Source organism: Nasonia vitripennis, chromosome 2 (genome assembly GCF_009193385.2).
Source record: "Nasonia vitripennis strain AsymCx chromosome 2, Nvit_psr_1.1, whole genome shotgun sequence".
NCBI lineage: Eukaryota > Metazoa > Arthropoda > Insecta > Hymenoptera > Pteromalidae > Nasonia > Nasonia vitripennis.
Window position 1 is genome coordinate 2,203,626 of NC_045758.1, and position 15,559 is coordinate 2,219,184.

Consider the following 15,559-nt stretch of genomic DNA (forward strand, 5'->3'; position numbering starts at 1 on the left):
AAAGCGACGCCATCCACTTCCGGGAATTTTCGTTTTTGCCGAGTAGCCGGTTCAAACAGGATCACTGGCTCAGTCGAACGTCCTAGTCGAGAGTTCGTTGCGTTTTTATCTTGTTTTTGTACGATTACCGAGTTCATTGTTGTAGAGTAGTGGTAAAAAAAGATTCGTTAGATTCTAAGATAGTGAACTAATAACGGTTAAAGTAGAATCGAACGGAAATAGCGACATTATTCGAGCTCATCTCTCTAACCTTTGCGCGAGTCAAAAACCAACGCGAAGCGTCTTTGTTGCCGAGGTAAGTTTATTCATTGCAATTTTAATTCTTTTTGTAAGAAACTCTGAGTCAATAAATCTATTACTCGTATAAGTGAAGTTATGCGAATCCGTTAATAAAGGTTATGGATTCAACAAAGGTAGCTTGCCATTTCTTTGTTCTTCAAAATGCCTCGAATTCAATTTTCGTTTTGATAAAGTAACTTTTTTGTTGGATTTTGTAAACAGATTTTTTGAACATATCTAATTATTCTACAGTTTTAAAAGCACGCTTTCAATTTCATTTTTCAGATTCATACAATTGCGGCAAATCCCCTGCAATCATCCTTTTGGTTCTTTTGGTTTGTTTGGTTCTCGACTACTCTCCAGGTAAGGTAAGCTTTCAATTTATTTCGAAATTATGAATTACATTACTTTTTCAATCCCGATTACAATGCAACTATACATTAAATAAATTAGCTTAAGTCCGAGTACAAACTTAAGATTAATTATTGCGTTATGAAAAATTGGTATGTAGGCATGTTTTAAGAATCAACACGTTTTTTCGATACATAACAGAACTTTTATTCTGTTACAAAATTCATTAGTGATTAGAAACTGATACTCATTACACAGAGAAGAACTTTTCTCGATTGTAAGAAAATAAGGCATTGTATAAGCAAATGTCGTTTTATCATTTTGTGGCAACAAAGTTAAAATCAAATCTAATATAATACAAATGATTTGTCGTATTATTTTATATCTTTTGGTCATTGGTTCCTTTTAATTATTATTTGACCATGCACTATAACACTTTATACAACGATGCACTTGTACATTTCTATTCTTGGTAGCAGTCTACATATAGTTTGAGCTTTGCAGGTTTCACATGCGACAGTATATTTTTTATTTTGTAGTGTCTTCTTTTTAACATTGTAGCCAGCTCCTTGAGAAAAGTACTTTATAATACATCCCCAATAATAGTAGACGTAACGTGTTTGAAAGTTTCAAAACATAATTTGGTCTTCTAAATCAATTGTGCTCTATTGTGCAAGTGAAATTATATCGGACGATTTGAGTAAATGTTAAAGTTATATTTGATTGATTCAAACAAATCTGAACTTGATTCTTCAGCAAGCTTCATTTTGCGATTGACTTAGTATACTACAGGAACTCTAAGGGATTGCTCAGTAAAGTATGGAAGTGGTCAAGTACGACTTTTGAATTTCCTAAGGTTGTACAAAAATAAGAGAAACTTTTACAACAGTGGTGTTCTGTACACGAATTTTTGTCAATATCGAATTACACTGGTCGAATTTCTAGCCTCTATACAATATCCATCTCTCGGGTATCTAAATATATTGATCATACAGATTTCTTTTCTCCCACAACTTTTAATATGTATATATCTCTATGCAACTTTAACATTTGCGCACCCGTTTACATGCAGTACCTACTATTTCTACAGGAAAGAACACATATTAGTTAGACTTGCTTTTGCAATACATATATTTTCGTTTCGCCAGCGAATGTCATTTGTTTACACCATCAATTACACATATTAATTCGTTCGTAAGGCCTGCATAAACAAACGACAAGGGGGAGAGCCTCTCGAGTACATTTTATATTTTGGCATATGTATGTGTATATGTTGTAACATAATTCATAAGCGGCATCGTCTGCGGGCATACACAAACGTTGAATTTTCAAAGGGTCGCGCGCGCGCGCGCGCGCTCGAAATTCGAATCGGCCAACGGTTTCCGGTTCGACTCGTTCCCTCGGTCCGGCCGTTCGAATCAGCGACGCTGTTGGACAGTGGAGACGTCTGCGCGCGACGACGACGGCCAGCTACTGCAGCAGTAGTGCTCAAGTCGTTAGGCAATTGGAACTCAAACAGGAATTCCGTTGTGATTGATGCTGCCGAAGATAATCTTGCACGTTGAAGCGAGCGTCGTCCGAGTCGCCTCCCTCTTGCTTGTTCGCTCGCGCTTTCAGCTCCCTGAAACAGACGTAGTCGTTAATTTTTTCGGAATAATTTTCGAAAATTTGAAATTTCAACGATAAGCATATACATTCAAAAAAGCGATCACTGTCTTATCTCCCCTTTCCCTCTCTAACGCTCGGAGCTCCGCGAGATGCAGCTTTACGATATTTACCCACAGGCTCGCGATAAAAGCCCGTCCGCAGATGAGCCGTTGTTTAACTACGACTCGCCTAATCGCCGCGAGTAAACACTCACCTGGCGACCGCGTGAAAAGCCAATTCGACATTGAGGCCCGTCTTGGCCGAGGTCTCCATGAAGGGCACCTTGTACTCGTTCGCCAGCCGCTGTCCGTCCTCCCGTCTGACGATCCTCTCCGAGCCGCAGTCGCACTTGTTACCTGCAATCATCGTTTTTTCATAAGCTAGTCATTTTAAGATGATAAAGACACGTCGAGTCATCCAACCGATTCCATCCAACCAGCGCATTCCTCACCGATTCGTGTTATATCGCTCTAGCCCCAGTCTTCGGTCTCTATTATATAGCCAACCGATGACCGCCAGGTATTTTTAACGCAAGGCACACGCACACACTCACCGAGCAACATAATGACGACGTCGTCTTGAGCGTATTCTCGAATCTCGCCCAGCCAGGCCCTGATGTTATCGTAGCTCTGCTTGTTCGTCACGTCGTAGAGCAGCAGCAGTGCTGGAAAAAAGTCATCGATTATGCAGCCCATCTCGCGCTATTATTCTACGATTCTCCGTGCGCGCATGTAGAGGCGAGCTTGTCTCCAGAGGTGTAAAGGCCATCGCTGTGTGGCTTGCCGCGGGATTTGCATAAGAAAACACCACGAGACTGCTGGCTATATTCTCGACGCGCAAACGCCAGCTGTTTCATTTTTCGGCGCGCATGGTAAATCGCGAGACTCGCTCCGCGCATGCGATTAGGCCATTTCGGAAGTCCAATCCGGCTCTCGCGAGGCAATTACCTGCCGTCCGTGATTATTTCGCGAAAGTTGTTAACGCGGTTAACGCGACAATTTTCCAAAGCGGGTCGCTCGAACCAATCCACTCGCGATGGGTGAAATAACCAAGTTCGCGCGAGGCCGACTATAAGCTACAGCTCTAGTGCACTGCTCACAGACGTATACTTCGCGCGAAAAATCTCGTTAAACTTCCACGCAATTCGCAGAACGCGCGCGCAGCTGTCGGTACAGCGAACTTGGCGCTAAACTTGGCAATAAAATTAGCCGCGGGCGTTACGCCCCGAGAAGACGAAGATATAGAGAGAGATTGATTGTTTGACACGAGTAGGGAAGTACCGCCGCGCCGGCGATATTGTTCTTCGACGCGAATTCCTCGAAGCAGCGGAGGAGATGCTCCACTTTACAAGCGCGTGAATCTAGCGCGTGCAGTACCTCCGAGCGCATAATATACTACACACAGAGAGACTCCGAGTTTGCCGCTCTCTTATTAATTCATCCGAGCGCTCGGCTGCTGCACTCTCCGTATAATTTCATCTTATTTCCATATGAATAATTCGAGACGCTCGTCAATGCACTGCAGCCATTCGAATGCAAAGAAAGAGAGTATTAGAGCCGCGACTTTACGCGCGGCGCAAGTATGGTATTTTTTAATTGCGAATAGGCGTCTGTTTTTATTCGCGGAAAGGGGGATTGCGTTCCGCGCGCGCGCCCTCTCTCTCTCTCTCTCTCTCTCTCTCTCTCTCTCAAAAGCTGAAATGATGATACGCGGAGAGCGAAAATTACGAGGTTAAGGATCTTTTACCATGTGCGTCACGGTAGTAAGCATGCGTCACGCTTCGAAACCTTTCCTGTCCAGCAGTGTCCCATATCTGAAGCTTGACCTGGCTGTCGTCTACAGTGACCATTTTGTTCTGTAAGAATAACGTTCTGGTTAATTTTGCCATTTCGAGGCTTTAAGAGGGCATGTCTGTTATTGACGTGTATTGCTCTGTTTCGTGTCTGATTATGAACAATGATGATGTTGCCTACGCGGCGCGCTCTTACATTGTTCAGACTTAATTGTAATCTAAAATCAGCTATTCCTACGTTCAAGACTACGTGTATGGTAAATAGTGTAAAAAGAATCACCCGAAAGTCGATGCCAACGGTGGTAATATAGTTTCCGGACAGAAACTGACCATCGCGGAATCTCGTGAGAATGCAGGTTTTTCCCACTCCGCTGTCGCCCAACAGCATGACCTACAGATTTGTAAATATCGTTAGAGAGAGCTATTGAATGGGCATTTCCAGCGCGACGACGACCTCGCGTATGGCTAGAATTGTTTGAAAGGTCGAATCGAATTTTCATATTCAAGTAATTTTTACAGCGAAGCGTTTCAGGAATGATAATTGAGAGTATCTGAGAAAAAGACACGGCAGGATTGAAGTAAACCGTCCTCTGAAATCGCAAGCCGAGAGCTTGAAAGCTGGTAATTTTATATTTCCGAGAAATGTAAAGCGTGCAGCCTTTTAAAGTTTTCTTTCACAACGCGCAAAAGATCTAAGGCAATAAGTAATTTGAATTTGAAATAACATTGAATCGCTTGGAAAGGCAAAGCTCTTAACGCGTTTCATTTTCCCTAGTCGATCCAATAATTTCTTATTTATTCAGTGGACTAATGTGTGCATAAGCGCGACGGTACGCTTCCCTTCACTTCGTTTATTGCGTTGTTCATATAAATAAAAAAAAATTGACTCAGCCGCGTAATGAGAACATGCAGAGCAAACGGCCATTTAATTTTCAATCGCATATCAATTATCATTGCATCGTGCTATTGAATGCATTAACCGTGATTTATGTACGCGCACTGAAAATTGATATTTTTGAAAAAATAAAATGCATTCAGACAATTTCATCGTACTTAATATACAAGGAATGTAAAATTTAAAAAAGTTCGTCACGAACAACTGATTTCGAGCGTCGACGGCCGCGAAAGCGCGTCTAGCCGGTCTATAACAAATTCTAGCCAGCGCGAGGAGCACCGTTGAAAAGCGCTCTTAGTAAAAGGTATCCGGCCTGCAGGCGCAGCTGCCAGGTAAGCCAGGCAGCTCGCCGCGACAGAGAGAGACCAAGTGGTGGGGGACGGCACAGCACCTTGCAGTGAAGGTCGCAGTGCTCGGGTGTGGCCTGCGCCGAGCAGGCGCTGTCGTTCGAGGACTGCCTGCGCGCCGCGTAGTGGGGGTTACCGGCCCCGGCCTGCGGGGCCCGGCTGTTGGAGGTGGAGGGGGGCCAATCGGAGCTGCGCGGCCCGGTGGACCCCGTCGACTGCTGCCTGGCGACCCGCGCCACCGCTACTGGCTCCTGCCTGTTCATGAAAGCCTGCTCCGCGGAGCACCAATTTGCTCTTCTTCTTCTCGACCACTCCTTGGCCGGCGGACCGTGGGCTCGCGGATTTCTTCGCCGCGCTGCTGGTGCCTTGTGCCTCGGCTCGGCCGGCAGGGCCCCACGTCGATGACTCTCTCCCTCTCGCTGTTTCTGCTGCTGCCGCTGTATAAAAGCGGCCTGGGCTACGGGATGCCGCACACACTCGCGCGACTACGGCGGCGGCGGATATCGGCGAACGCAGCCAGACCAAGAAGAGGTCAGTCAACCTCGCGAGTAGAGTCGCGGAGAAGGAGGAAAAGGACGCCGCGCTCACGCTAAGCGCGCCTGCTTATGTATCTGTATGTAGGTGTACGCTCTTGCGTCGTTGTGGGCCCGAGCGTTACTGCAGGAGCGTAATGCCGAGTTGCGGTGCCCTTGCGGACGGGTCGAGTCGAAAATTCCTCGATTTCACTTTATCTTCATATAACGTTTTAAAGTATGTTATTTTTTATCACTTTCTGTCTATCACAAAACTATCAGACGGATTGAGTTAGATTGGCTCGACTGCTTCGCTTTACCCTAAAACACACGCGCATCGATTTCGTAAAGTACACATTAAAATAACTATAATCTCGCAATAAAACAAGTTCGTAGAATGCGCTATAATTGAATTTTTATCCTGAAAGTTCAGACTCGAGCGTTATATAGCCGAATGAATCGGCAGAGAATCGCCGCCTCGATCGAAATCACACGCCTAAATCATACACATGATCGTGGGAGTAAAGCGCTTGCAACACTTATCGCGGCGGACTATCGTGTAAATCATTTTTGAAGGTAAACCCATTCTATTTCGCATCGCGCTGGCAGTAGGATAACTCACCGTGAAATTCTCTCGCAGTTTCATATATAACCATCATTTTTATTTTTAAACGAACAAACAATTACAGCGTATCGCGCGCGGTGCATGCATGCGAACGACGCCAAACGACGTTAAACAAACGCGCTGCAGCTACATAGCCGCGAAAAAATCAATCGGACCTTTAATGGAACACAAAAAATATACACCGCACGTACGTTTCTCTCTCTTTCCTGAAAAAGCGCCAGTGTAGTAGGACATTGAGAATAAAGCCATACCAAAGCAATTAATGGGCTAAACGAGCAAAGTGTATGTGCATTCGAATGCGCATAAACTCGTTGCAGCGTCGGGAGAAAGAGGGACGTGCACGCGAACTTTTGTAACTCCCGGCTACGAGGTGGAATCGCGCAATGCTCTCAGCGTGTAGAAGCTGTCGCGTCAAAATGTTGCGCGACGGGAACTAAACGAATATTCAGCGCGCTAATGGATGATTGTTTTATTCGGTTGGTTGGCTCCGAGAGGCGAAATTAGCTAACTGCCTGGCAGGATAAATTGTTGCGCAGCTTGTGTCTACGATGAACGAGCCCTTCTGTGTCCAAAGTTTTAGCTTGATGGATTATCAAGGATACGCGCGTAATTTAGCCTTAAAAGCTCTATCATTGAAACTAACGAAGGTCATATGCGTGTACACTGGTTTTATATACAATTTCGATACCGTGTCACTTTTTGGAGAAAATGAAAACCGGACGCGCAGGAATTATTCCGCCCGAGAAACAAAATAGGTTGCGTACCAATTTGCGCGCGGATAAAAAAGTTTAAATAAGACCTCGCCGTGTATTATGAAAGCAAGCAACGCGTTTCCCGGGAGCAAAATCCACAATAAAATCGAGCTTCCCCCGCGCCCCAATGCTTGTCTTCTCGGCTTCGTTATAATATTCAACGAAACTTCGGAATATAAAGTCCAAATATTGTTACTCTACAGCCTGGCAAACGCGGGATTAACCTTCTTCGCCAACTTTGGAGCGATGAATTTTCGAGCCAAGGTAACAGCGAAATTACGAACATCCAGCCTCGATTAATATACACCAAGGGGCACGAACCAAAAGGTCCAATTTAACTCGCGAAAAAAACACACGAGGTATTTCAATAGCCCAGCGCAGCTCTCTCTCTCTCTCTCTCTCTCTCTCTCTCTCGATACTTTACGAGCGAAAAAAGTCCAAAGCGACGACGCGCGAGCTGTGACGACCCCCCACACGTACAATAAAAAAAGAGGAACAACAGAGCGCGAAATAAAAGAGTCATCGAGGAGATCCCAACTCTGCATTCTCGAGGGCCGAGCGCGCTCCGGTGTGGACTTTTTTTTCGCCAGGCTTATCCCCGGGCCAACTGCGCACCATAAAGAAGTTAATGGTCTCGGGCAAGGAAGAGAGGCGCAGCCTCGGCCGGGCCCACCCACGATTCGGGCGAAAAGAGAAGACGGCGTAGCACACAGCATCTCTCTCTCTCGCTCGCGGACGTGTGGGACCAAGGTTCCGACTGGTGGCGCCCTGGCGGCTCGCGCGGGGACCCACGGCAGCATCGGCGCATAATGTTCCCTCTCGCGCGCGGGCTTTCCATTCTCTCTCTCTCTCTCTCTCTCTCTCTCTCTCTCTCTCGCTCGCTCCGATGCTGTAAAAGCGGTCTTTGTGAGCGCGGGGCACTGACACCATCTTGTCACGTGACTCACGACTGCTGCAGGCTGCCTTTTTCCTGCGGCCGCTCGCTCTCGCGCCTTTATGCGCGGCTGCTCGCTGTTGTCTTCTGTGTGTACACGCGAGCGAGAGGCCACCGACGGCTGTGTATACGAGTAATTCTCTCGAGCTGTTTGAAAAATTCTATCTCTGCTCGATATCGGAGTATCCTAAAAATCTCGGCGTGTATCAACGGTTACGCAATCGCGCACAAGGAGAGCTTCCTATACGCGCACTTCTTTCCGCATGGGCGAGCTCGCGGCTCGAGTCAAAGACTACTCGCTGCGCTACTCTTACGCAACGACTATACTCGAGCAAAAGGAAGAAACGCGCCGAAATGCACACGCACTCTCGTTCTAGAGTGTTACACACGCGACGGCAAGCTTCGCGTAAGAGCGCGCCGCGAGTTGAACGTCCTGAACGACACACAGTACGTATACGCACGACTTGTCGGAGGTTTTTGTCCTCCTTACATAAAGACATCCGGTTATACGCGATTGCTGCTACGTCGTCGTCGAGAAGGAAAAATTTCGCCTGGACACGAATTATGCGCCGGATACCGGCTGCGTGTAACAGATCGGGGGATTCTTACACGCCGGTATCGAGGACTTTCTAATCAGAAAGAGAGCCGAGTCGGCGTTAATTGCCTGCAATCGAGAGTGCTATACCGCGCGTTCGTCAATCGGAATCGGGATGTTTCTATCGGGAACACGTTCTGATAAGGCTAATTGTGCGCGCGCAACTTATTTTTATACGCCCGGCTTTTATGTAATTCCTTCGCGGGGAAGTTTAATTGAGCGTTCGGACCCCCGGCGGCGCTTTGCGAAATTGATCCTGTACTCTGGAAAGTTCCGATCGAAATTTCTGCGTTCGAAAAGTTAATCGCGGTCGCGTGCGAGAAAAGTGCAGCGATTCCCCTTTTTCCGCTCGTGATTCTCTTATCTATAGACGCTTACTCCGACCGTGATGTGACTGTGCGATTTTTTTTTCCTTTTCCGACGACGACGACGAAGCATATGCTCGTGCGGTTATCCCATTGGGACGATTAATCCGAATCGAAGGCGAGGCGGAGGCAATTACGACGACGCGTGCGCGCGCGGAGCTCCGAACTATGGGGAGAATTAATGGTGTTTTTTCGTGAGCCTCTGCGTATATAAGGGAATATTATATGCATCGTCGTTCACTATGGAACATATTGGTCGTTGAGTGTCACGGCGCAGTGATTTAGCATATTTTCCTATTAATTCTTTACCCCAAAGTTTTCGCATTATAAAAATTGGCTATGACGCCGCTCGTCTGTCCGGAAGCGTTTAAAAATTCAATAAACCCGACCCGTACATAATAAAGCAGTTCGTTAAGCTCTTAAAAGCACAACAGCTAATCCCCTGCACTACTTTGGCTTAAAATTTTATCACCCCAGCTATACACCATCGACGCACCTTCTTATTAATCACGCCATCTGATTTCTCGAGTCTCTCTCTCGTCGGATATCCACAAAAATAAAATGACAGTAATCTATCCGCAATAGCTTCGCATCCTCGCGAAGAGTCGTTAAAATAGCTTCTCTCGACCTCGAGGGGTTGATTCGCTACGACGTGTATACGTGCATGTGCGCAGTGTGAGCTCGGCAAAGTGGTTGCTTCGTCTGAGGAATGGTCGGCACGCGTGTGTGCTGCCGCGCACAATTCGATATGGCGCATAATTAACATGCTAATTAACGCGTTGATTGCGGCACAAAAGCGACTCGTCGTCGTCTTGTCTGTTCTGCTGTTGCTGCTTCGCTTGTATGCGCTGCTACGGCTTGACCTATACTCGAAGGCAGCGATGTACTGGGTTAAGGTTTTGTTTTGATCTAGTTGGAAACGAGGAAGTCTCGAAAACTTTTATATTAATAAACTTTGATATTATTCGATGCGTGATACTCATAACAGTATACAGCCGCGCCTACGAAATTCCACAATATTCTCAGAAATTAATTGTTAAAACACATATTTTAATCTTAATATGCTTATTACGCTTTTATGCAATTATAAAATATTCCATTTCCATATTTGCACGGGTTTGCTTCATTCTGGCCACCGCGCTCGAATTTTCAAAAAGCCTTGCTCTCGCCGACGAATCCCGTAAAAGTCCTAAAAATTGATCACACTCAGAGTAACTATGACGCTGTTTCACGGATCGACATGGGAGCGAGCCTCAGAACGAGGCTCACATCCCGCAAGTCGCCGATCTCCAAGCAAATCTCTTCATCATCGTGCGACGCGTCGTCGAAGGAAGTTCCATCATTTTCCCGTTGCCAGGGCTCGAACTCCCTTCCTTTGGAATGCCAGGCTCACGCGCTAACCGCTCGGCCGACTCGACGCTATGCTGCCTTACGGAAGATAGTCGACCGTACGCTCACGCAGCCGTTTCAAAATGTTCTGCTCTCCCTCGGCTTTTTCGAAGCTACTTGCGCATAATTAGGCGTTTTCAGTTCGGAAAATCAAATGTAATATTTAATTTCTCTTAATTAAGGAATAAATTGCGAATTTCTCGAATATTCCAGGGGCATTCCGCTGATTTCTGGGAATCATTATCATACGTTCGTTTAATTAATAACTCTTCGCCCTTCGTTTTTTAACGATAAATGTTATAATGACGCGTATCAAGGTGTATCAATTTTAGTATAGAAATAATTCATCCCTCCTGATTCGCGATCGGAACGTGATTCTCAGAACTGGCAATTCCAGTCGGTGCAACTCTCCCGCAGCAAAGCCGCGCTGATCCCTCTTTTGTAGCGAATTATATTGAAAATTTCCGCGCGCGACCCGGGGCTCAAAGGGATCGCGCAAGAATTGCTCTCTGCCCGTGGGCTGCTGCCGGGCTTTAATTCACTCTCCGGTGCGGCTCTGCACGCGACACATGACTCAAATGAAGCGGAGAGAGAGAGAGAGAGAGAGAGAGAGAGAGAGAGAGAGAGAGGGAGAGGGAGAGAGAGAGAGAGAGAGAGATAGCCCGGCGAAAAGGGACACGACGTACGGCGAAGTTTTTATTAAATTTTGATTGCGAAAAGCCCGTAATTTAGTGTCGAGGTCCGCGCTGCTCTGCCACCTGTTCGAACGCTGATAGTAATTCATTTTCCCGGTATACGTATAGACTAGCGCAGACCTCTTTTGTGTGTACATACAGATCGCGAGGTCGAAAAAAAAAATCGGACGACTGTAGGACGCGCTAACAAAGGTATTGTCATCCCACTGTAATTTACCTATAGACCTTGTGTGCAGAGAGTACGTTGTGTGTGGACTTTCGTCCGCTGGCTTTTAATTAAAATCTCGCGAAGTCGAACAAACGCGAGAAACGGGGTATGATATAATTTGCCCGTAAGAGAGGAAAATATTTCTCCGAACGCGATTTAATTTGCTTTGAAGGCTACTGCCACGAATTGTTGCGGCGTGCATCGTTATGCTGTTATAATTATATTTTGCCCCGAAGAGCGTTTAAGTTTTAATTGAACTATATACTGTTGTAATCCTTCGCGGGTATACTCGGAAAAAAAACGAAAACTACCGCGTTTTGACGTAACCGACGGCTTGTGAAACGTGAAAGTTTGATGAGTTTAATAACATGCAATTAATATTACGAAGCTGCATAATCCTTATAGATCGAGACGAGCCTGTAACACGCCGTGTACAAAATTAGCGCGTGGCATATATTTTAAGATTTCGCTGTGTATAGTATAGTGCTTATCGCAAACTGTTTCGTGTACACTTGTATAAAAACGATTTGTAAGCCGCGAGGAGCTGTTGGTAACGAATCGTACGAATGAATCTTCTCTTCTTCCAGACATTTTACTGCTATCTAAGGACGCGGGGAGCACGTACATCGTATGTCAGAGACTAATTGTACATCTGCGGTAGCTCTGTAGAAACAAAAAAGTCCCGTTTTGCCATTCGTTGCTGCTTTCTCATAGTCATTCACGAGATTTTCTTCGAAAGAAAGGCTAGCGAAAACTCTGACGTCGTCCCAGAAAAACAATATTTATTTTCGAAACTAACCGCGTGTACAATTTTAATTGATTCCAAATCGTGTACGAGAACCAGATCTAGCGTCACAGAGCCGAATATCGAATCCTGTTTAGGCGCGCAATTTGGCTGTCAGAACAATTCAACCCGCCGTCAGTGCAGAACCGCCAGTCGGGCGCATATAGAGTGCTCAATTCGTATACGTAGTCTATATGTGTGTACATAATGCATTACATTTTCGACTGTTGCAACTCTCGTCAATGCATCGCCTCTTGCAGCATTTATACGCGCAGAATTATATCGGCCAGCCTCGGGGGCTAGATAATCCATCAATCGGCGAATACGTGTTGCGTGCGCGCATTCGATATTCCGACGAGCTGTGCGCCCTCGAGCGTCATATCTTTTTCGCGGAAATACGCTTTTCTACTTTTCCTGCTGATACGATTTTTTTTTCTCTTAAAATTCACGTCGCCGTACAAGAGTGTTGCATCATAGAATATCTTTTGTACCGCATTTTTATCTGTAATTGTTTTTAAGCGAATATTATCGCGCACAGCTAATTTTTTCCAAGAGCTAAGTTAAGCCTGCAAACAAAATAACGTACGCGCACGAATTGCAGCGAGCAATATTCCCTCCCGCTAGCAAATCTCTTTTAGACTCCAGGAGATGTGCAGCACGTCCTCCGCTTTGACCTTGCAAAAAGTTGCTTCCTTAAACTGAATACTTGATGAGAAGGTTTTCCAGCCTTTTGCGCACACACACACACACACACACATGCGCAAACGGAATTCTATAACGCGTCTTGCATCCCCTTGTGGAATGCTAAACCGAGTGTATGTCCTCGGGTTACGACGCGTCGACTAATCATCGCGCTGATATCTTTTGTCGTCGCCCCGTGCTACGCGATGAATAATCTGCCGGGGAATGTTTCCAGGGACGTGGAACGTACGCGGTATCGCTCGAGTATAATCCAGCGGGTCTACGTTAAACTGAGTTGATCGATTAAGTGCGAGTGGGTCATGCGATATTTTGGTGAAGATTTAATTGGAACATTCGCGGCATAAAATAATAAGATAAAAAGGACTTTATAACGATGTGGAAAGTCGAGCATTGAATGGCGAAACTTTGAAATCTCATAAAACGTTAAAATACACAACAGGCTAAAAGCGGATCAATCCCGAATTCTAATCGGCAATTAATACGAGACCGTCAAAACTGTCGGTCGCGCGCAGCGTAACAGCAACAGACTGTCAAATCCCCGGCGTCGGCGTGGCCCAACCCCTCGCGCCCCTTCCCCACACCCCGCGCTCGCGCTCCGGCTATTCCCACAGGAGCGAGTCTCTGAAAGAGCCATCGAGAGACAGTAGCATGCCGCGCGCGCTATACTCTCGCGATAGCCCTTAATTGGTCCACACGCCCGTCAGAGCTTATACGCATTCATACATATAGCAGCGCATATACATGCAGGCTGCTGATATCATAAGGCTCAGAGAATCCGGCCATTTACAATTCCCCTTGCGCGCCGCAGAGAAGTGCATATCTCTCACTGTATGTGTGTCTGTGTGTGTGCATCGCTGCAGGCCAGATTAACGGACACGATGCGCGCGTGCACCCCCGTTATTTTTAATGGAGGTATTAGACGCAGTCTCTCTCTCTCTCTCTCTCTCTCTCGCTCGCGTGGTGTACGTGTGTCCGCGTATCCTTGCGCGAACTGAGGCTAATGTAATTGCAGGCCGTTTTTCTCTATTACCGAGCGGCGAGTCGCGCAGCAGCGATATCTCTGATTAATGGAGCCAAGAGAGAGTGAGCTATATGGGCTTTATTTCTTGTCGGATTTTGCGGAATTCTATGTGTTCTGCTCCCGTCGCTCTCATTGTATATAAATGCTAAACGGGTAGTAAGAGTTTAACAAACACGAATCAACGCGGGTACACAGCTTTAATTCGTATTGCCGCGGAGAACAAATGATCAAATTAAGAACTTGTGTGTACAGGCCGCGCGAGTATAGTTGCGTACGGCGTAATCTCGCTATATAATGACGCGCGTTCTAATTTCGCCGGTGAATATTCATTCCTCGTTCTCTCGACTCTGTTATATACGCTTCCGCGAGCGATATTAGCGTCATTATAAAAAAGTTCTCTCTTTTGCTCCGAAAACAATCTCGTGGCTCGAATTCAATGTCCCGAGAGTTATACTTTTTTCGATGCAAAAGTGCACTTTGGTTCTCTTGTTTTCAGAAAGCTAAGAGATAAGAGGGGGGCAAAAACGAGCGGTCCGTTATAAAATGCTCGTAGCCTTCATCGCCGACCGTAAAATTTTCTTACTCGCCCCGCCGATCAACCTGCAATTAACGTATTTGCTCGAAATAGCGCTGCGCTAGAGCTCCATTGTTCGCGTCCTGTCGACGGTTTATTGCAGCCGGGGCAGAAGAGAAAGATAGAGAAAGCAACGGTCTATGTATTGCTGGCTTTTGTGAAGCTCGCCAGTGAGAGAGAGAGAGAGAGAGAGAGAGAGAGAGAGAGAGAGAGAGAGAGAGAGAGAGAGAAAACGTCTGGAATGTCGTACTTTTCCGTGTGCACCCGTGCCTGCACCGGCTTCTTTGACTATCTGCTGTTCGTAATTCTACTGGATAACTACGGCTGTTCTTTTTCTAGATCGTTGTACAGGGTGTATTCCGTTTTACAGTTCAAATGTCTTTTAAAGTCATTTTAATCGTTTATCCAGATTGAATGTGCAAATTAAGAATACAAAATTGAATACACCGCTTGCAACTCGATAACTTAATCAAACGAACGCCGATAAATTATACGCACTCGGCTAGTTTTGCCGCTGGCCTTACGGGCTTTAATTTGTCTTATCAGCTGAACAATATCCTTGAGAGAGTACAATCCCGTGTTCCGCTGCGCTGCTGCGCGAAGAAACAGAAAGCAGCCGTGAAAGAAGTCGGAAAGTTTCGCGGTACACACCCCTGCGCTACTACTCGGGGGTGAATCCGTCAGGGGCGAAAAGTCACGAAACTCGGTATAGGAGACTAACCTTCGGGCTAAAACGCGAGGCGAAAATGTCTAGGGAAGAGGTAAATCGATTTAAAAATGACAGATGCTCGCAGCGGAGAAGTTCGGCCAAAAGGGAGGAGCGACGTCTTGGGAAGTTAACGCGCGCGTCTTTCGCTTTATAATGCGCGCGAGTAGCAAAAGAAAGTTTGTTCTTGACCCTTGGCAGGTGGCTAACCACAGGCTGACAGTGACAAAGGAAGTTTGGCAATTTCAGAGGGACGAGTCTTGAGGAGTATCCGTTAAAGTCAAGATGGCTTTGTCGGAACAATGTTCGGCCTTTTTCTCGTTGCTCAAACTCGGCTGCTTGAATTATTTTCAGGTCAAACTATAATTTCTCTGCGTGTGCGTGTA

The 15,559-nt window shown here is 46.1% G+C and overlaps 1 protein-coding gene across 7 annotated transcripts in view; it reads right to left on the reverse strand.

The window, feature by feature from the left end:
• Positions 1-643: 643 nt before the first annotated feature.
• Positions 644-15,559, reverse strand: part of LOC100115635 (ras-related protein Rab-37) — a 51,963-nt gene continuing 37,047 nt past the window's right edge. For 4 of the 7 annotated variants that reach the window (XM_031923346.2, XM_032596715.1, XM_031923347.2 and 1 more), the window contains exons 2-7: positions 5,356-6,144; positions 4,350-4,460; positions 4,024-4,132; positions 2,831-2,941; positions 2,492-2,633; positions 644-2,251 (exon numbers count right to left, since the gene is read on the reverse strand). In XM_031923346.2, the coding sequence (XP_031779206.1) occupies positions 2,119-2,251; positions 2,492-2,633; positions 2,831-2,941; positions 4,024-4,132; positions 4,350-4,460; positions 5,356-5,574 (825 nt within the window). In that variant the 5' untranslated portion in view covers positions 5,575-6,144 and the 3' untranslated portion in view covers positions 644-2,118. The remainder of the gene's footprint in view (positions 2,252-2,491; positions 2,634-2,830; positions 2,942-4,023; positions 4,133-4,349; positions 4,461-5,355; positions 6,145-15,559) is intronic. The other 3 variants (XM_031923343.2, XM_031923344.2, XM_032596713.1) reach the window with 1 other exon arrangement.